We start from the raw sequence: 22,014 nt of genomic DNA on the forward strand, positions 1-22,014 counted from the left end.
ATGTCAACAAAATGTAGGGAGTCAAGGAATGAGCAAAACAACATATTTTGCTTTTATAACTGCTAAGCAACTTTGCCCCACAAGAGAAGAGACACAGCAAACACGTTATTCGATGTCTACATATTTGTAATTGCCTTTCAATAGATGACTAAACAATCTTTACAAACCTGCATCCCAGCCCTCTTGTGCCCACCAAACTAATGAAGACTTTCTTTTCCTTCATTTCGTGTCCACCAATTGATGCCAGACCAGCAATACTGCTTTTTCCATCCTGTAACATACACATAATATTGATATTGTTATAAAAATGCATCAGGAAAAGCAATACAGAGATAGATCCAAATACACAATTTGAAATTGACTTTGCTGGAGATTTTCAACCATATTTTAATTTCCTTTAAAAGGTGGGACACTCAGTGTTAAAAGACAGTGGAATCTTGTGTGTGTGGGCTGTGCTATAATTTGGATATATTTTCTTGCCATGTCTCATAAAAGAAGAACATATTTTGCTTTACAAACTCATGTCTTGGAACGCTGCTTTGCATCCTTTTGCTTGAAGAATTAGCAGTCGCGATATGGAGCTCAGCATACTATTGCAAACAGAAAGAACACTATGTTTAGTTGTCCTTAACATGTGGTTTCTATCCTAACATTTGGAACACAACCATACCTATGACGTTTGGTTTGAGTTGCAATCAAATCCGAATTTTTATTTGTACCTATGCTTGCGTCATCACTTGTGAAGGGTCAATTACAATTGTAAAAGAAAAGAAAAATATTCTTGCAAGTGTATCCCTCTTGATGCTGTGTTAGGGAAAGTTCCCTGTACTGTATAGGTAATATCAACAAAACAGGAAAGAGAAAATGAAAATGTAAATTGTGCTGACTGTAACTGTAAAATGTGCCTTTTGTAAAATGCTTGGACTTATTTAAGTGGCTTGATGGGCAGTTCTTTTTTTATGTGGGGAATTTGAAATGTGTTTTATCTTGGATAATATCCTTCTGTGTCTCGCTCAGATGTATGTTTGTTTAGTCATGTCAAAGTTTCCCCAACACAAGTTTGTGTTATTAAATAAGATTGCTGTCCTTCTTTTGTTGTGCTTATTCTTGTTTTTTTTTCAGGTTCCTGAAATGCTGGATATTGGTACGGTCGTCTCTGAGGGGGAGTTTATTAACCTTAAGGAGATTTTACCTCAGATTCTTCTGGGTCCCCCCCCCCGGGCAATTGAGTATCTGGTGTCCTGCGCTCCTGCCGCGTCAGAGGAAGTAGGCCAATCCGGTCTATTTTCAGAGTTGTATACTCCGGCGGAAGAAACCATGGGTGATGTTCACCCGTGCAGATACGAGGTTGTTGTTGCAGTAGAGGTGGGCTTATCCTACCTATATCTTGCTCAGCCTTGAGCAAGACCTCCTTAAGTTCTAAAAAAAGCCTCAAGAAATGTCTCTTTACCTCCTCCTTCTCCTCCTCTCTTCCCTGCTAATCTTACAGCAGTGTGACTGATGTGCAGGGCCCTTATGTGTCCTCGGGGCCCTGACCCGCCCCGCATCTCATCCCAGATGCTGTCTTTCCACTGCACATACTTGGCTCACCCACTCATCTGTGATTGCACTTACGTTCTTCTCCTCTTAGCACTTACCCTGAGCACTTCTCCATGAGCATCATAGCACCTTATCCCTCACCCCTCTCCCCTCTGCGCTTGCACGTTCTGAACACTCACAAGGCATAGTAGGTTCGTCCCCCCTTCCCTTCATTCTAATTATTTGTTTGTACTATTAATGCAATTATGTATCCTTGCTGTAATTCATTATCCCCTGTTTGCCCTGTGGGCGCTCTTTGAAACAGTTTTGCTAATTGTATCAGCGCCTAATACGTGACCAATAAATAAATTAAATAAATAAATGTATGGGCACAGCCCGCATAAAAATGTTTTTTATACTGGCATATATTGCAGGGACCTGCATGATAATGCATTGGGAAATGCCCTGTGCACTTTTGGTGACTTACATCTATTGTACTTTTTTTCATGATTTACCCTACACCCTACAAAACCGATTGTTGGCCTTTCATCCACATTATTGGCCTTTTACCCACATTTTCCGAGAAAGTGTGCTTTGTAATGCTCATTTTAATCCATTATTCAAAACATTTAATCTGGGGAGGGAGAAGAATCCCCCCTGGTTACCCTCCAACCCATTTCCGTTAGCTCGAGCTCCCTCTCTATGCTCAGGCGCAATCACATACTTGTGGCAAATATTTACACCCTCCAACATAAACTACCCACCAGCCACCACTGGTGGCTGGTATATTTGTGGACCAGGCACCGCCCCCTTCTCTCTATGTTACGTTAAAGATTTAAGCTTTGATTGAAAAGCATATTTACTTCTTTCATTTGGAGTAGTACATGCCCCTGCAGCAGCAAAATCATCATGGACATTCCGCACACATGGTGGTCCAGACTTGCCCAGGGTGTGACGTGCCCTGTGCTTTGGTAAGGAGCTTGGGGGCGGGGGGGTACCCACAGCATGGCTCGCAGGGGAGCAGCCAAATTTTGTGCTCCGCCATTAGACACCACTGTGTCTGACACATTTATTTATTTATTTATTGTTATAGTTGTATTTAGTTCCTAGAAACTTCTACAACTGTTACAATACATTTTCATAAGATTTACATTTAAAATTAATGCAATACAAAATAAATATATACATTTCAATAATGTTAAATATAGTTTTCCAATAAAATATTCCTAATAATATATCAGCTAGCAATCAGTTTAACACTTCAAGATATGAGCTTGTATTATATGTCTGGGCATTGAAAAGCTATACGCTTTCCTCCTTACTTTATCTCAGATATATAACATCACAAGTGTGGTATTCTGATTTCTTATTGTTGCTGATCAAAGAGTTTCACAACATATAGCCAAACACTATGTGGCGCAATGTGCATGGTTCCAGTGGCAGTATTTAGGCAGTAGTGCCAAATATGCACAGTTTTAATTGCTTCGTACTAGTACACAAATCGGCCATAGACAGACATCTATATTGCACCCAAAAACTCAGTGAGAAAATGCCTTACTGTCTCAAAATTAGATCTACATATGCAAATACGACAGTAGCATTGCTTCAGTGACAATTGCCATTTGGCAGCACAGATTGTTCTGACGGGGAGTTAATTGGTCCACATTAGCAGTCAAACTTTACACACTGCTTGATCTGGGCACCACCAAAGATAGATTTGAATGGATAATTCCCTCTATTTGGAGGTAGTTATGGAATGAACTCATGTGTATATAATTACTTTCCCAATCCCATTTATTCAATCTTTTTTTGAAGGCATGTTTGATGGAATTGTATTGGCCACAACAAGCATCATCTATTGACCACTGAAGTTGAGTGTATAACTCTTTACACAATTCATCATATAGGTTAATATGGTTAGTCTCTCCCATATTGATGATGGTGTTACCTATAGTTCTTAACATTTGGCATTCACAATGGGTAAATGCTTTCAGAGGGAGTAAACCTCTCTGCAACAAGATGGTAGCCTTTAGCGAGAGAAGGCCCAGTTCTACTCTTACATACTGAATAGAGCAAGAAGTGGGAAGTCGCAAAACAGTTTGCCAAAAATATCCTTCCACTATATCCAAGCAGGATACATTTCTGATAGAAAGGCCCTCTAGACCATAGGCTATCACTGGGATAAGCCACTGAGTATATAGCATTGTGGCCCCTTTCAATGAGTGTCCTGCATAATTCGAGACAAAGCTACATGCAAGCAGTGTTTTCTGTTTGGCTCGACAAACCTTATTTTCAATAAGTGAAGTGTAGCTGAGGCTGCTAGGATTTCAATACCAAGATATTTATAAGGTTCAGTATAGTTAATTGTCCTCCAGCTAGTCACCATTTTAGGCTTATTAACTTTCTTAGAGGCGATCAACATTATCTGGGTTATTTTCAGATTAATTCTTTGGTCATATTCAGTTGCAAAATGGCTGAGCTCTTCCAATATTGCCTTCATGCCACTATAAGTATGGTCTACTATGACAAGGTCATCTGCATAAAGCATAGCAGAGACCCGAGTACAGGTCTGACAAAGGGGTAGTGCGCGCCTTAAAATCTGCCAGTAAGTCCCGGGGTGAGAAGCAACTTGTGGGTGGTTTCAATTTTAAATAACTGTGTGGTGCTATGAATTTATGTGTGCAGCAATGATATTACATTAAATGGTGTTTTTTTTAAAGTCCTCTGGCACCCAGTATTACGCTGAGATAATAAAAGCTATGGGGGCTGTTGGGTATATTGTAAGGAACTTTCCCAGGTATTATACTGCAGCAAAGATAACATTATCAGGTGCCCTCCCCTCTGTGCACGCAGACCAGTCTAATAGGTTTCTTCTATTGTAGTGGTAGCTGAATCATATATACATTTATAACCAGTTAATTTTGCTGATACTAAATCCTGGTCAATGATTTTATTTTCAGGCTTTGCTCGTGCAGCATTTTTCTGCTAGTTGAGCAGCAGCGCACGCCTCCCCAGGTCAGTGCTTTTTGGCTTGTTTAACACAGCAACACCACAGATAACACATACTTCTGTGTCCATTGATCTATAGATGTTTCATAAACTAGCTGTAGCCTGTGTTACAGATTCCGGTTACCCTGCTAGAAATACTGCGTTATGTATGTTTTACATATAGACCCCACGTCGAATCTTCAAAATGGCATTCCCCAAATGTGTAATTGGGGACAAATCATGCCTCCCTCTGTGCCTCAGTTCTTATAGCTGGCTTAAGTGAGAGCACCTGGAAACACGGGGGCTAGATGCATCTATAAAATATGAAGGTCATTTGCCATCACTTCATGTTATGTCACCTGGGGGCGAGGTCAAATTACATCACTTCCTGTGATGTCATCAGGGGAGTCAAGGGTTATGTTATGTCACTTCTGCTACCCCTGGCCTTTTGGTGAAATGATGTCTCTGTTATCCCCCCCTTTTTACATAAACACTGGGCCGAGGAAGAGGGCGACTGAGAGTAACAAGACTAACTCTCATACATCGTACATGTCCCGCTTATCGGGTCAGGCAAAGTCAGGCACTTGACTTTAAGTGCATACACCTGATACCAATTAGCTCTCCTCACATGGATAAAAGGCAGAACCTAGAGACACACTCTGAGCAAGGCGGAACACAAGTACGAGCAGAACTTCCAGGGTCAAGCAAACCTACTGGAGCAGAGAGACAGACCAAGGGACGAGAGCAGTGGGTCAAAACCCCCAAGAGTTCCCTACTGGAAGTCATTGCCTAGGGCAGGCGCCAAAAGACATGTGGAGAATGTCAGAACCCACATCAGAAGGCTGCATTGTGTTTCAATGATGCCAGCGACCCTCCCGGATGAACGGCAGAGTTGGGGAGGCGAGGCCAAGCCTGTGGTACAAACATTGACTCATGAATGGGAATAAGGCCTCATTTTCTGAATGTCGTGTAGATCCCTGGAGACTTTGCTGCACCCCTTTCTCACGTGCCTGGTGTAAATGTACAACTTTGTATCTGCAGGGCACCTGTAGTCTGTATGAGTATGATTCACAGTGAGGAATACTTCTGGGCATTGGCCCCTTGACCCCTGCACAAGTGCAGAGGACTTCATCCCAATGCCACCCGTCTCAGCCCTTACTAAATATGTTAGTTTCATGTTTCATTCATAAGCAGGTGACATCCACATTTTAATACATGTATCAGGGGACTGGGTGTAATCTGCACAGAGGATTGCAAGTACATGGGTACTGTCACCCCATACATTAACACCAGTTGGCTCACATCAAACATGTGAAACACAGGTTCTGTTCATAGAAGCCACACGTGCAACCCATTCTTGGTGTGAAACGTGATGACTTCTCCATGCCCTGTTATTTTGTACCTTAAGATGTTAGAAAGAAACATGTCCTTACTGCTTGCACCAGCAACCACAACCTCTATATCCTCGAAATATATTATGCCAAAAGAGAATTATTAGAGTATGCCCCAATATATACTTGGTATCCATCGACACATTGGTGATGTGGTATACAGAGTACTGTTAGGGGTAATCAATTGGATGATATCACTTCCATTAAGTGCCAACCTCCTTGGCTGTCAGTGGACAAGAGTTTTATTTAAGCATTCTGTATTATGTGACAAGGTCAGTCATCTGACCTTTTAAGAGGATAGGAACCGATCTAGGCCTGGGATGGGAGGCCTACCAAGGTAGAAGTCAGAGCCAATCCTACCCCAGAGGATGACTGTGGCAGTTGAGAGGGTCCGTATTTCTGTCCCCTCCCAAATGTCCTACTTATGTCTGTGCAGTAGCAACTTGCATCACCTCACACCCTTTAAAAAAAAGGTGGGCAAGTTTTCTCTTTCATTCCTAGAACCACAAGTGAGGCCATAGCAGCATTGAGAGATCACCCGCAGGACTACAACCCATCAGTGCCCCACACCACTGATCTACAATCATCTGAGCCACTGACAGAAGGAGCGAGAGCCATTGACTGATAACCCAGAAATCCTATGTGGCTGTCCACTGCTCCTCAGCGCTGGCAGTAATTGGGCCGCTGTGCCAAGATAGCTGCAACAAGGACTTGTCCCAGAGCAGCACTTACTTAATGGGACTTCACTTACATTGGGGGAATCGCACCAAGAACTCCCTAACATGAACTTGGACACTTTGCAATGCAGGCCACCACTGTTGCCACACAGCAGCCCCATGTGGGGAAATAGGGCAGTGCTTATCCTGATATTTGTAACATCTACTGATTGTAACACCTTCCGGGTGGGGAAGACAAGGCCAGACTGGTTAGGGCCAGCAATCCAATGGGAGAAGGAGGGGGAGATAAGAGGGGCAAAGGGAAACAGGAAGTTGTGGGTTGTTTAGGTGAGGTCAGATGAGGAAATGATGGCAGCCGAAGAGACCAACAGTAGGAAGGAATGTGGATTGGAGTGTGGTGGTGAATTGAAGAAAAGGTGAGGTATTGGTTGGTGAGAGCAAGTGGTACTGTGCTGTGAGTGTGCATGGACGGTGATTGAGAGTGTTCAAAGTAGTGTAGGGAGTGACTGGAAGCTGATTGAGAGAGTGAAAGGGGGGTGACTGGGAAGAAGGTGGGTGGACTGGTAGTACAAGTGTGGAGTGGTAGTAGCAGTGTGGAGTGGTGTGGAGGATTGAGTAGTGGTGTGGAGGTGAGAGTAGTGGTGTGGAGGAGGGAGCATTTATGTGGAGGAGGGACTAGTAATGCAGAGGAGAGAGAAGTGTTGTGGGGCAAGGATCATACTTTTTGTGAAACTCTTTGTTGGATAAAGGAAGGTCTGGAGAAATATTGCCAGAGCAGTGTTATTGCCCATCCATCCATCTGCGCTTTAGGGAATGTTGAGCAGGATCAGAATCTTCTGCTACGAACACGCCTTTTGACCAAATCCACATGCATCATAAGGGCCTCATCAAAGTGAGGCCCGGAAAAGGTACGTGGATATGAGGCATGTGTAACATATGACATTTCGTACATTGCAAATCAGCCACCAACATATATTGAGCTGCATCAAAAAATGTAAGTAACTAAATCTGACTCCTGATCTGTTAATGGGTTACCACGCCCCTTATTTTCTTTTTACTCATAGTTTTTTACTGCATTACACATTGCATGTTATGCTTTCCAAGTTATCCATGATGTAGGCAATCCTTTAACATACGTTGCTACTTTTTTGGAACCTGTCTTATACTTGCTTAATAAACATTCCCTACATTAATACCACATTTTTGTAGTAATATCATTGTTTTGGTCAGAAAATGTATGCCAAATATTTGTTTTTCTATGGCCTTTGCATAGGTTTACCTTTATAGGCATTTTTCCCTTTCACTGATGTTGGAGTGCACAAGTGCTTTGGTGTTTTCGGGGGTGGTGGTGGTGTGTGTGTGTGTGTGTGTGTGTGTGTGTGTGTGTGTGTGTGGAGGTGTGTATTTTTTATGTTGCTTTTCTCTGCATCCTTAAACTAGTGTCGTAATGTGCAGTTGTATGTAAAAAAGCCTTTAGAAAAACACGTGGCTTTTCCTTTTTTAATGTTGGCTTGCCACAATCACGCTCTGCTCCATGCAGGCACGACATTCTGTTATCATTCACGCGAGGGTTGGTTCGAGCTTCATTTATATTTGCACCGACATTTGTGAATTCACCCTGGCTCAATAGAAGCCACTGCCTACATGTGATACTTATTTGCGCTCAAAATCCTAACTGCGTAGTTACTGTGGTGTCACGTGACCCTGCGCGCACGCAGGGACGTGACGCCGGAAAGAATAAAGGGATCACCGGAACTGCCGGATCTGCGCCAGTCCGGGTATAAGCATGCAAGAGGTGAGTCGCGTGTTTCATTGCACGCAGCTGCTCCCGCGCCCTGAACAAGCCTGCCCCCGTGCATCGGCAGAGGCCCCGGCAACACACGGGGGCCCAGACATCCAACATCACACTGGTGACGAAGTGAGCCACGGACCCGACGCGGAGCCGCACACCGACGCCCACACAAAAAAAAAAAAAGTGCAGCCGAGAATAACGCTGCACTTGAGGTGGTTGAAGCCCCACCTTCTGATAAAGACAGGGGCTCCCACACACAGCTGCAACAGAATCATCTATCACTCCTGGTGGAATCCAACGGCCTTGAACAGGTACTGCGCAGCGGCATACAAGCTGACCGCGACAACCCCTATGACATCGTGGTGCCACACTCCACACCGCCACCCTAGGCCCACGCTCCAACGCTAGGAAGAACACCCCCATAACTAACATGTCGAGTCCAAACACCAGCCCTGGGAGGGCCGGCACGAGTCCTTCTTCCAGGAGGAGCATCTCATATGAACATCCCGACCCGACACAGACTTCATTTATGCCACCATTTGACCCATTCACCTCAGGCGCCGCCATCAGATGGGAAATCTGGCTCCAACAATTCAAGATGCACCTTGAAGCCAGAGACATCACCGTGCCAAAGAAAATGCGCACTTTCCTCCTACTGAACATTGGAGCAGCGGCCCTGCGCCTCTTTAATGCAACACCCAACCATGGCAACGCAGACAACTATGACGCAGCGAGATCTGCACTCACAAATATGTTCAAGCCCGACCTCAACCCGGACTACGAACGCTTCCACTTTTGCATGGCGAGGCAGCGAGAGAAAGAGACGGTTGACAAATTTCACGCCCGCCTTCGTGAAATGGCCGTAGGCTGTGAGTTCCCGGACGAAGAATTCGCCATCCGTCTCCAAATCATTAACGGAATATCCTCTGAAAAACTGAGACGGGCTATACTTTCAGAACGCAACATACGCCTCTCACGAATCCTTGAAATGGCGCGTCTCCGTGAGCAAACGGAAGACCAGGTAGCAGTCATGGAAGCAGCGATCCAGAAACTGCCACTAGACTGCCCCGGACCCACGGAAGATGTAGCAGCCATTTCCAGACGCCAGAACACTCGCACGAGGCAAGATTAGAAGCCCCAACCACCACAAGGGCGGGACAAAAGCTGCAAATGGTGCGGAGGCCCATGGCACAAAGGCGACTCCTGCCCCGCATGGGGATCCACGTGCAGAAAATGCAATCGCCTTAACCATTTTGCCGCGGTCTGTTTGAACCCACCAGACAAAGACCCTGCCCCACACCAGACACAAGAACGCAGGAAAAAGTTTGCGCCCAGAGAAACCTCACACCTCCAGACACGAAAAGGAAAAGCCAGAGCTGTCAATGAGTCCCAAAGGTCCCCAGACTCGAGCGACAGCGACGACAGCGACATCAGCACGTCCCCCGAGAGAGGAGAAAAAAGTAGATGGAAAAAAGGAAGCAGACAGATACACCGAATACATCTTATATCTGCAGTTGAACCACATCGGTCACGACAGAGGAAGAGGCCGTCGTGCACCGTTCTCTCCAATGGAGAACCACTGAAGGTGGTCATCGACACTGGCGCAACAGTGAACGTCATGCCGGTGGCAGCATTTAACAGACTACACCCAAAGCCCGATCTCCAACAAAAAAGAGTCAGACTATATGCCTAAGGTTGCAAGAAACCCCTCCCCGTGCGAGGGTCATTCAAATCAAACTTCACCCACGAAAACACCAACTGCCGTGCGCGCATATACGTAGTGGACGCCGGCTGCGAGACGCTACTGAGCTGCAGGACAGCAGAGAAGCTGAAGCTAATACACTTCGCATTCAGCCTCCAACAAGACGAACTCAGCAGCCTACTGAAACGACACAGTAAACTATTCCAGGGCATCGGGTGCCTCAAGGGGAGAACCATCAAACTTCACATAGACCCCACCATTGAACCGAAAGCAGTTCGACACAGACGGATCCCGTTCCACCTACGAAGCGCGGTAGAAAAAGAACTGGCCAAGCTTGTAGAAGAAGGGATCATTGAGAAAACATCTGGACCAACCCTGTGGGTCTCCCCCATGGTCGTGGCACAAAAACCCAAACAGCCGAACGCAGTAAGAATATGCATAGATATGAGGCTTCCCAACGTCGCGATCGGGAGAGAACGCCATGTAACCCCCACGATCGACGAACTCGTCGTAGACCTCACCGGAGCAACCGTCTTCAGCAAACTCGACCTCAGATCGGGCTATCACCAGCTACGCCTATCCAAAGAATCGAGGTACATCACTACCTTCTCATCTCACCTCAGCCTGATGAGATACAAACGGCTAAATTTTGGAATATCCTCTGCGGCAGAAGTATTCCAACATGAAATCCGCAAAGTCATCGCAGGTTTAGAAGGGACCACCAACATCAGTGATGACATCCTTGTATATGCCCCAAATAAAGAGGAACACCACCAACGCCTAGCGGCAGTCCTGAAAAGGCTCGAAGATGCAGGCCTGACACTCAACGCAGTGAAGTGTAAATTCAACAGGAGTGAACTGTGCTTCTTTGGCTACATATTCAGCGCGGAAGGCGTATCCACTGACCCATCAAAAGTGCGAGACATCAAGGACTCCAAAGCACCACAATCAGCCTCCGAAGTGAGGAGCTTCATGGGGATGGCCACCTACTGCGCACGCTTTATCCCCGACCTCGCAAGCGTCGCAAGTCCACTCAGAGAGTTAACAAAGAAAGACCAGAAGTGGGAGTGGACCGCAGCTCACCAACAAGCGTTCCAACAAATCAAGGACACTCTATCTACCTCCACCACCATGGCCTTCTTCGACATAGGAAAGCAGACCGAACTTCTCGTGGATGCCAGCCCTTGTGGTCTAGGAGCAGTATTAACCCAAACAGACAATGAAGGCAGAGTGTTCCCCATCACGTTTGCCAGCAGAGCCCTCACAAAACCTGAACAAAACTATGCGCACATGGAAAAGGAAGCTCTAGCCATTCTGTGGGGATGCCAACATTTCAAGGTTTACCTGCTAGGGAAGCAAGCTAAAGTGTTCACAGATCACAAACCACTAATCCCGATCTTCCGAGGCTCAGCCCCCCACCCACCTGCACGCATAGAAAGGTGGGTTACTAGGGGAATCCAGACGTGGACCCCTTGCTCACTATTCTTAGAGAGGCACAGATCCACCCTACTGATGAGGTCCAACCAGACCGAAACACGTGTCTGGGGTTTCTGTTGGTACTCTTGTTCAGAGGAGAATTGCCTAGCATTTCGGTGCTGGACTGCCCCAGGGCAGGACAAAGACTGATATGTTTGGGATATTTCTTCTTTGTGAAAGATAGTGAGCTAAAGACTCTGGGTAAATCTCTCGAAACCAGGACTAATGTCTGGCAGAGGGACTCCCAGGACCCCCCTTGTTAATCTGCGTTAAATGTAATGCATAAATATCTCCAAGTTGGGGAGGAATGTGGTGTCACGTGACCCTGCGCGCACGCAGGGACGTGACGCCGGAAAGAATAAAGGGATCACCGGAACTGGTGGATCTGCGCCAGTCCGGGTTTAAGCATGCAAGCCGTGAGTCGCGTGTTTCATTGCGCGCAGCTGCTCCCGTGCCGCGCCCTGAACAAGCCTGCCCCCGCGCATCGGCAGAGGCCCCGGCAACACACGGGGGCCCAGACATCCAACATCACAGTTACCTCGATTCGCTAAAGAAAGAAATTCCCTGATATCATAACTATTCAAGAAAAGTTGGCAGGTAAAAAGAACAAAAGCAACTTTGCACTGCAGCCTTTGAGAACGATCAGATCAGGTCCGAAAAATACTTTATCTTAGTACAATACCATAAAACAAAACATACAGTAAAATTACATTCAGAAGTGGCCCTTTGCAGGTATGCAGTCAAATAAATCAATTAAATATGAGTCAATTTAGCTTAACAATAATGATAAAAGGGTGTAGTTCAAAATCTAGTAAAAATCCCCCATCAAAAAATTGGGCTTTTCTCCTTCTCCAGGGCCTGATTAGGATGTAAGATACAGCAAACACTAGTCTCTCAGCACGTTCTGGCGTATGTACTCTGTGATATTTAAGACAAGATCTCAAATTGCCTGAGCGAATTTTGGAGTACCCTGGGCAGATAAACAGAACATGTTGCAGAGATTCAATAGTGCCTTCACAAAAAGGGAACAGACCTTTTCTCTTTATACCAAAGGATTGTAAGAGGTGTGAGTGGGAGAATGTTAAATCGTAATTTCACGAAAAGGGAGCGTGCAAATGGAGATTTATATTCATCAGATAGCTTTCACGATATCATGTAGTTTTATTTGCCAGGTGAGTCCATCTGGCTGACACAGATAGACAATCAGTGGCCTTCTTTGAACATACCCATTCTCTAAATGCATCTATAATCAGGCTGTAACTATTCCCCTAGATATGCCTTGGGTCAGACTAAAGGTGGCCGAGATTCAGAAGAAACACTGTGCATCTGATGTGGGCGTGCCATGGAAGGCTATTGGCACCTTCACCACTCATCAGGTCCATGAGACCACAATAGAATCCCAGCTCTTGATTGGACCAGAGCTTAGCCCAATACAGCAGTGGTTTGAGGGTTATTAGTTTGCTAATGCTGGTCAATCGTAGTTCAAGGTTCAAGAGTACATTAGGTGTACATTTGAGGAGCATGAGTAGCTTCGTAAGGAAGATGTTTTCTGTAGTTGTTACACAAGTAAGTCTGCCATGGCCCCAGAGTTCTACACCATGAACTGACTGCTGCCCCAACAGCCTGTGATCTATAGATTTCGAGGGTGGGGTTGTCCACATTATTACCAAACTTCTTGGTAAAGTTCAGGATTGCTGAACATCTACGGGGCAATGTTAGATTGCCATTCTCAATGTGCTGGCCCCATTTAACATTCGTGGAATGTCTGAAGCCAATATAATCAATTAAGTGACTTTATCTACTGCACTGCCCCCGATATAGATAATTGTGCATGTGTGTTTCTGGATCCTCTTTCCAGAGCGCCTAGATTGTGTTTGGCTGGTGCTCATCTCTAGGTCCTTCTCATCACAGAACCTAGAAAGCTGTTCAGCTAGTTTAATAAGGGCATTGGGAGTTTGGGAGACGAGAAAAGCATCATCAGCGTACATCAAGATGAACATTCTTTCTCCTTCTAGCCTAGGCGAATCAACAGAATCGATTGCTAGGTAGCTGTGAATATCATTAAAATACATAGTGAAGAGGGTGGGGGCCAGCACACAGCTCTGTCAAACCCCCTTCTCTATCAAAAACTGCCCAGTAAACTCCTCGCTGCTCCCACATCTAAGCATGGCAGTGTTTCCGGTGCACAACAACAAGATATCACTAAGCAGGGAACTAGGGATATTATTATTTCGAAGTGACTTCCATAGATCAGAACGAGGGATGGCGTCAAATACTGTATTAAGGTCTACGAAGAGTAGATATAGCATACCAGAGCCCAGGACAATATACATCTGTATCAAGGTGCTGAGGCTAAAGACCTGATCAGTGGTGCTGAATCCTATCCTAAATCCTGCTTGAAGGTTGCTGATACAATCTGCTCTAATCTTTTAAGAACTAGTTTACCAAATATCTTTCCTGAGGCATCAAGCAAGAAGATAGGGTGATCATTTCCTGGGTCATCGCTAACCCCCTCTCCGTAAATAGGGACAATCTCAGCCTGGGTCCAGGTTAGGGGGACTCTATTTATCCTGTAAAAAAGTTTGCACATAAGCTGGAGATACTGGACCCATACCCTGTGTTCCAACTTGAAGCCACCCACCTGAATTCTGTTAAGGCCGTGGGCCTTCCCCCCACATTGGGATGCTATGGCATCAGGCACTTCCTTGAGTGCAAATACTAGATGGTCTTCCTCGTTAACTCCAGGAGCTAACACAAGGTTGTCTGTTTGCCTTGATTCGAGGTAAACCAATCTGTCCTCTTTGCAAAGTATGGTGAAGTGATTATACCAAGCATCTTGAATAATTGCAAACTCAAAGGGGGGGGGCACATCTCTATCACCAAAGTAGGCAATTTGTCAGAAGGCTTTTTGATCTTTCATCCTTATAGCAGTGGTCAAGATCTCCCATCTAGTGGCTGTCTGGGCTTCTTTTTTTGTTTACCAGTTCTTTGTATTCTGTGCTGATGATGGGCAACCATCTCTGGTCGAGGGGATTGGCTGATTTAAGTGGTAATAATAATTCACAGGACTCTGTTTAAGGGTACTCTTGTCCTTCAAAATTTTGCAAGGTTTTGTCAAATGATAATTTAGCACTACTGAAATTTCACTGTTCAGTTACCAGAGAGTCTGATCATTGGGAGAGCCATGGGCGTGTGTTTTCTCCAGAGATGGCAGTATGTCAGAAATAAATCTTGGTATGGTGACCTATAGATTGATTGACTCCCATTTCAGTCTTTTCCTATTATTGGAACAAGAAAGGGAAGAGTTGTCTGACAGGGAACCTCTCTTGCTCTTTGGGGCAACTATATTAAAAGCAATTGAAATCGGAAAATGATCGGTTTTATTTCTAGATAAAACTCATTCCTGGGGGATTTCCCAATGCAAAATGTCTAAGGGGATATAATCAATGTGACTGTTATGTTATGTTATGTTATTGGACATTTGTATAGCGCCTTTTAACACTAGTATGATTCCAAAGCACTGTTGGTTGAACGCCTTTATGGACAGCATTCCAGGTCAGTGGACAGAGTAATGTAGTAAAACATGTTTGGGTGAACTCAGTATGTGTGCAGCCAGTGTGGATTGAGTGGTGTGTAGCTGCATACTAGTGCTAGGTGTGATGCAGTGGTTGTGTGAGATCAGTAGAATGTGTGCAGCAAGGCCAAATGGACTCGGGTATCTGCATTCTGGTGGCGCTGGAGTTTGTGAATGAGATTCTGTGTGCAGCTAAGCTGATTTCGAGTGGTATAGCTGTGTTCTAAAGATGTCAGGCTTAACAGGATCCCTTCTGTGATCCTCACCAGATTCTTCCTCAGGGTGTGGCGATGATGGGGACCCTTCCTGTATCCTTTTCTTACACTTCTTTTTCTTCTTTGAAATTTCCCTTTCTTGGAAGAGATGGGGTCTGTCACGAGGCAAAGCCGTTATGTCCGACTGGCAACCCCTCTTTCGGAACAGCTGAGTACGGGGAAGAGCCAATGAAGGCAAAAAACCCTGGAGTGCTGTAGCGTGGTCTCATTAGTCTGTGGTGTCAAGGAGAGCTTGTTGGAATGTTGTGAAGAAAACTGGAGGCAGCAGCAGGATGTCAGGTGACTCCAAAGATCCAGTAATTTCTCTGTGATAAGAGACCAGAGAGAGAGAGAGATGGGCGAAGACTCGAAGAGGAAAAGGGCGAGCACAGAAGAGAATGGGAGATCCAAGGAGGAAAGCACTGGAATATGGGGGAGCAGACAGAGGAAAAACCCTGAGCTGAAATGGGGAGAAGCACGGGGAGACAGAGTGAGGGAAAAGTCAAGGAACAAGAGCGAACGGAGGCCAGAAAGGAGTCCTAGCACAGCTTCTTACCCGTAAGGAGCAGAGAGCCAGAAGGGTTGCAACGCAGCATGTTAAATTTGAAAGTGAAGTTATAAGACGGAGCAGCAGCCGTCTGGGAAAAGGACTAGAATGGTGACTATGTTCCCAGAGGAAGCGTGATGAGATATCAATGTCAGCTTGTCCACCTCTTGCACAGGCGCCAGGGGGAGAGTGCCATGACAAAAGACTGTTGAGGTGATCGTGAAGGTGCATACGAATGTGTGCAGCAGGCTCAATTAATTGAGGGGTATAGCTGCCTTCGATTGTTTGTTGTTGCAGAAGAAAGTGTTAGCATAATGGTGTGTTTGTTTATCTGTGTGCTTTCCAGGCAGACCCTGTTCCCTGATGAGCTTGCACTGCCTGTTGAGGGAGTGGTATCTCCTTTTGGGTTCTAGCTGTTAGGCTAGGGTCCTCCCGGTGTCTTGCTGGGTCAAATTGCTTTGGCAAAGACTGATGGGTGGTGATAGGAAGATCTATCTCAACTTATGTTATTACTGTATGGGTGTTAGAGATCTCCTCGGCTGGTAGTTCTGCTAAATAGATTCCCCAATAGGTAGTTCTGCCAAATACATTCCCAGATAGTTGGGATTTAGCAAAGAATAGGTGTTAGACTGCTCTCGGTCTATAGTACCCTGAGGGGTATCCAGAATAGAATTAGCAAGCAAGAGCATTTCCTGGCCTGATCTTGTAGGGATGTACGTGATTATCTCAAATACAAACATTCCGAATATGAAAATGTCGAATTTGAAATGTTCGTATTAGAAATAATCACCTAACAGCTAAATGCTCTTCATAGACCCTACTACACTACACTACCTTACTTACCTTTTGACAGCACACTTCGCTGTTTGCCACTGACTCCCTGCAGCGCCAGTTCCCTTAACCTGCAGGGTCCTTTTATTTTTTTGTTGTTTATTTTTAAAAAAAGTTCTTGTTTTGGATGCCAGGGACACCCCGCCACCCTCGATTTCATTATAGAGAACAAGGGTGCGGGGTACACCCCGCAACCCCTGCTTCCCTTGTTCTCTATAATGAAAACCGAATGTTAAAAATGTTCAGCATTTTCGGCTGTATGTCATTTTGGTACAGCCTAAATGTGATCATTTCACCATTCGTTTTTTGCAACAATGTTTAGCTGCAATACCATTGTGTAGTGCATATTTGCAAGGCAATTATCAAGTTCGTTAGTGCTATTGGTGCGTGGTTTGGTAGTGCTGCTAGACAGATTCCCGATAGGTAGTTCTGTTATATCCATTTCCAGATATGTGGGATTAGCAAAAATAAGTACTAGATGGCCCCTGGTATCTATTTCTGCTCATGCATTTCCAGATGAGTAGCATTAGCAAGCATGGGCATTTCTTGGACTGATAACATAGTGCAGAATTGCATGGCAGTGATCAAGCTCATAAGTGCCATTAGTGCTTGGGTTACGAGTCTAGCACAATCGGTCCAGATTACTGGAGATAGATATTTTTAGGGCTCACAGCGTACAGTATTCCTGGTGGACGAAGGTAATGATTCAAGTCCATCATGTACATAGGTGCTACTATGATCTGGGTTTCAAGTCTAGGGCAAGGCTCTAGATAATGGGGATAGGTATTGCCTAGTCGAGAGTCTATTAAAGGGCCTACACTGAGCGAGTTACCACACCATTTCTTGGTCGTGGTGGTAAATTGAGGTACATTGAGTGGTCAGGGTGTTCCCTTATGTGTTCTTAGGGGAAGAGCCAGGTTTTGAGTGCCTTCAAGAAAGCCATGTAGTCTTCGCTGTGTCTAATGCGGGGAGGCAGTGAGTTCCACAAAGTTGGCGCCAGGGTTGAGTAGGCGGACTGTCCGATGGAGGCGGGAACCACTAGGAGGAGGGCAATGCTTGACCTTAGGGTGTGAGTTGGGTGGTAAGGCGTAATCATTTCTTGTAGGAATTTGGGGCCTCCTTCGCGCACCGCTCGGTGGGTGATACATAGGAATTTGAAGGTGGCCCTGAGTTCAATTGAGAGACAGTGTAGCATGTGCAGAATAGGTGAGCTGTGGTCCCTTCGACACAATGCGAGAAGCAGTCTGGCAGTCGTGTTTTGCACTCTTTAGAGTTTTTTTAGCTGATAGGCAGATGCACCCAAGCAGAGGGAGTTCGCATAATCAAGTGTGGACAAGACAATTGACAACATTGCAGCCAGTCTGTTGGGCTAGTTGAGGCAAGGGAAGATATGCTTCAGGAGCCTAAGGTAGAAATTACAGGGTTTGGATGCATTGGTGATGTGGTGAGACACAGTTAGGTCCAAGTCCATTGTGCAGCTGAGGTTTTTGACTGTGGTGGTGGTCGGGGGGGGTGAGTGAGGGTGGCCTCTGTGTTGCAGATGTGTGCCTAGAGGAGTCTCACACGGATAACCTGATCAAACAGTTGCATCAATAACAAAGCTCCATCCAAGTCTCAAGGTACATATAAACACACAACTTTGGTGGACATCTGTCGGAGGCATGGCTACCCACAGACATGCATCAGAATGTTGCGACAACCTGCAACACTCAGTCTAGCTGGGTACATAATGTTTTCGCCTCCTTACACCAGATTGAGATTAAACATCTCTGCCATTAAAATATGGCAATGACGTACGACAAACATGTGGTCCAGCTGGAGCGTCTCTTGCACTCACACTCTCCTGACCTCCCACAGCACCTGTCCACACGCCTGATCTCTTGGGTTGCTTACTGGAGCCCGACCAGCCCACCTAATCCCTTATCTTGGCCAAATGAACACACACGCATTATAAGCCTTTCCTGAGAATGCCCCATATTATGGACTGAGGTCCCCGAGCGCGTTCCCACCATAAGCTCTTTGAGACCATAAAAATGGGAAAAAGCACTATACAAATGACTACAATACAATTTGAGCAACTAGGGTGATTCGATAAATTGCAGGCTAGTGGAAACTGCAATTTAGTTTATTCCACCATTTACCAGTATGGTAGCCATTGGGGTTCTAACACACTTTGCCATGGTTTTTGGGGGTGGGGTGGCACCCCTTTGTGGGAACCACAAGGAAGGACATTAATGGCTGTTGTCTTGACCCCAACCCTGCACGCCTTATAGTTTGTCCTGGTTAAGGATGGCAACCAGGCTGTTTCGTGGTTTAGGGCTAGCTTGATGGCTGGTTACCAAACCCTTAAGTGTCTGCCTGGTTTGCAATTTAAGGGAAGGCTTAGGCCAGCCCATGAGTGAATATGTATATCTACTAGAGACCATCTGCATTCCTGGAGATATTTGTACCTGAATTGCTGGATTTGCACACAAAGATGGGATGCTGACTCTTTAGGGATGTCCAGAAGAAATTGGAGCAAAGTCATCAAGGTCCTCACTCACTGACTGGATGCCTCAAAGTTTTTGGGATGATGTATCACTGTCTTCCCATTTTACCCTCCAAGACCAAGTATCTTGAGGTAGGCAGCCCCAATCATCCAAAAAAGTTGTGGGACACTACTACTTCGCCCAGGCAGTCTTGGTGTGACAAATTCCACCCTTCAGAAGTAGGAGGATGAGTAAAGGCTAAAATGCCCACACAGCCCTAACACCTCAATACAAACCAAGAGCTAGCACAATCATAAAGGTAACAGGCACAGTTAAGAGATATACCTCCTTTGTTTTTATGGTAACGTAGGCAGAGGGGAGGCTATGCAGTCAAAAGGGGTGTGAAATGTGTTTCAAAAGCGACCCAAACAACAAAGCATCCAATCCAAAATAAAGAGAATGCCCAATAAAGGTTCTATGAACACACAAACATACCATGTACAATAGAACCAACTAGAAAACACTGTACAAATCCAATTTGTCACACCATCACCCAAGCCAAATGGGAATCCGTCACATCATTCCAGCTCCAATGTGACTGAAAAGCTAGCAGGGCTCTCACATTCTTAAAAATCCCACTATACCAGGGAGGAGAGTCAGAGTTTACATAATCTACTTAATAATACGCGAACTAATCTGGGGGAGGGATACATGTATACAAATACTGTGGCAGTTCATCCATGGTGTGTTGCCTAGTGACCAATCGTGGTTAACAGGACGGGAAGGTTTGGCATTTTGCGTTCTGTGAAGCCACAAAAAGGTATTGGTGGATGACCCCAGGATGCGAAAATCTGGACCATTTGTGTTCCTGCACAAGAGCTCTGATCAAGTTGTCATCCAAGCAATGGATTAAAATGTGTCTGTTGACGCACAAATGGTAAGTGCGTGGCGAGAAGACAGTGCTTTTGACCGTGTGCCGTCCAGTTTCTTTAGAATAAACATTGTTTTAGTATGGTCGCAGCACGCGCTTGTTCAGAAGGAATGCTTGGAATGAGTGCAGGGCCACCTTCGTTGCAAGGACTTCCCAACACATCGATGTGCTGAGCAGCCCGTGTGGACCACTTGCCTGCGCTGTCATGACTCTTAGAATTCCCCTTACAGTAAGTAGCTGCAGGGGGAACATCGCCAGTGACGCGCCCATTGCACACCCTGCACCCAATCTGAATAGAGTTTGTGCTGTTTCCAGGCCGTGTTTATATTGTTTACAGAACTGTTGAGTGGGAAATTCCCACATTTCATCCCCTACTTACAGAAAATCTGATAGGTCTTTCGGTGGTTCATATTGCAAGTTGAAATCGCCCATGATCAGAACAATGCCCTTGCTCGAGCTTGTGAGCGACCATACTGCATTGTGGTTTCAAGGCTGTGCAAGGTCTGAAGAGCATTCCTATGTCAGCCAAAAAGAAACAATGTTGGTTGGGTAACTGGATAATGAGGCAGAGTAACTCTGCGCTTACGAGCAAGAACTTGCGACTGCACATTGAGAGCTGTTTTCACCCACTCACTCAGCTCCCCACTCAGTCATCCCATAGCACCCTTAGATTTCACTGCAGGAATTTCAATAGAACATACTTCTCCATATTCACGGGGCTACCAGGCCTGGTCTCCTTAAACAGATGATGTCATATACAGAGATAAAGTGGGACCAATCCATATCATCTTTATGTTTCAAAACCTCCGGCTATGTTCCAACAAAGTACCTTGCGTTCCCTGGACAACTTATTCTGAGCTCAAATAAATGTCTTCCAACAAAACACTGTTGGTTGCACTCCTGCTATGCACACAAGCTGCATAATAATCTCAACACGTGCAGTTCAGGGTCCATACATTATCATAAAAAAACATAAGAATGCCATTATGGGTTGTGTTGCAAAATTCTAGCCAGAGAAAGGAGACATGGTGCACATTTGTGTCGTTTCTTCTGTACAGATTCAAAGAACTAATAATACATGTTACAATGGGAGGAGGAAAAGGAAGAAACACCTTGGATTAGTCTTACCCCAACTTCTGACACAAACTGATCTGCATATTGCCATTTCAGAGGCTCCTCGGCAGTGCTGAAATTAATAACAGGAAAGTGAACTTAGTTTATGATTTGTATTGCACTACTGATCTGATAAACTGTGCAAGCAATATACCAATGACTGGTGCATTGCACAAGGGGAAAGTGAAAGCACATTTAATTCATATTGGTGTGTGTCCGAATACACACTTCTGCAGCTATAACATCTTTGAATGAAGTTAGTGGCAAAAAGGTTTAATAATGACCATTCTATTTATGCACTTCCCTCGAGAATTACAGAACAAGACAACATCGAAAAAATAATAGGCTACATGACTGCTTGTGTTTTTATATTTGTATCTGGGCTTATATGGCACAAAGCTAACTTGGGAGCAATGGAGCGCTGTCCAATGTTGGTTGAGGATTTCAACAAAAGAGTAAATGGGCACCAGGGGGCCAGCTTCTGGCTGTGGATCTGGGAGATTCTGGACCACAGAATGGTTGTCTCCTGTGGTGGGGAGGTGAGGTTTCTAGGTATTCCCCGAAGAGCATGGTTTTGAGGTCCTTCCTGGAGTGTTAGGGGCACTCAAATTATGACTGGGAAAATGTTGCAGTAAGTGTGCGCATAACAGGAAAATACTTGTGTCCTGGTTTATTTTTTGTGCTCTAGTTTTTTCAGCCTTATGATGTTCTGACTCCTGGAGATGCAGGTGCCACCTGTGACAATTCATGGG

At 45.3% G+C, this 22,014-nt stretch overlaps 1 protein-coding gene across 2 annotated transcripts in view; it reads right to left on the reverse strand.

Moving 5' to 3' along the window:
* The window catches only part of USH1C (USH1 protein network component harmonin), an 844,250-nt gene that overhangs the window by 509,466 nt on the left and 312,770 nt on the right, over positions 1 to 22,014 (reverse strand). For both annotated transcript variants that reach the window (XM_069623780.1, XM_069623779.1), the window contains exons 7-8: positions 21,278 to 21,335; positions 168 to 271 (exon numbers count right to left, since the gene is read on the reverse strand). In XM_069623780.1, the coding sequence (XP_069479881.1) occupies positions 168 to 271; positions 21,278 to 21,335 (162 nt within the window). The remainder of the gene's footprint in view (positions 1 to 167; positions 272 to 21,277; positions 21,336 to 22,014) is intronic.

Source organism: Ambystoma mexicanum, chromosome 11 (assembly GCF_040938575.1).
Source record: "Ambystoma mexicanum isolate Mex_15411 chromosome 11, UKY_AmexF1_1, whole genome shotgun sequence".
NCBI lineage: Eukaryota > Metazoa > Chordata > Amphibia > Caudata > Ambystomatidae > Ambystoma > Ambystoma mexicanum.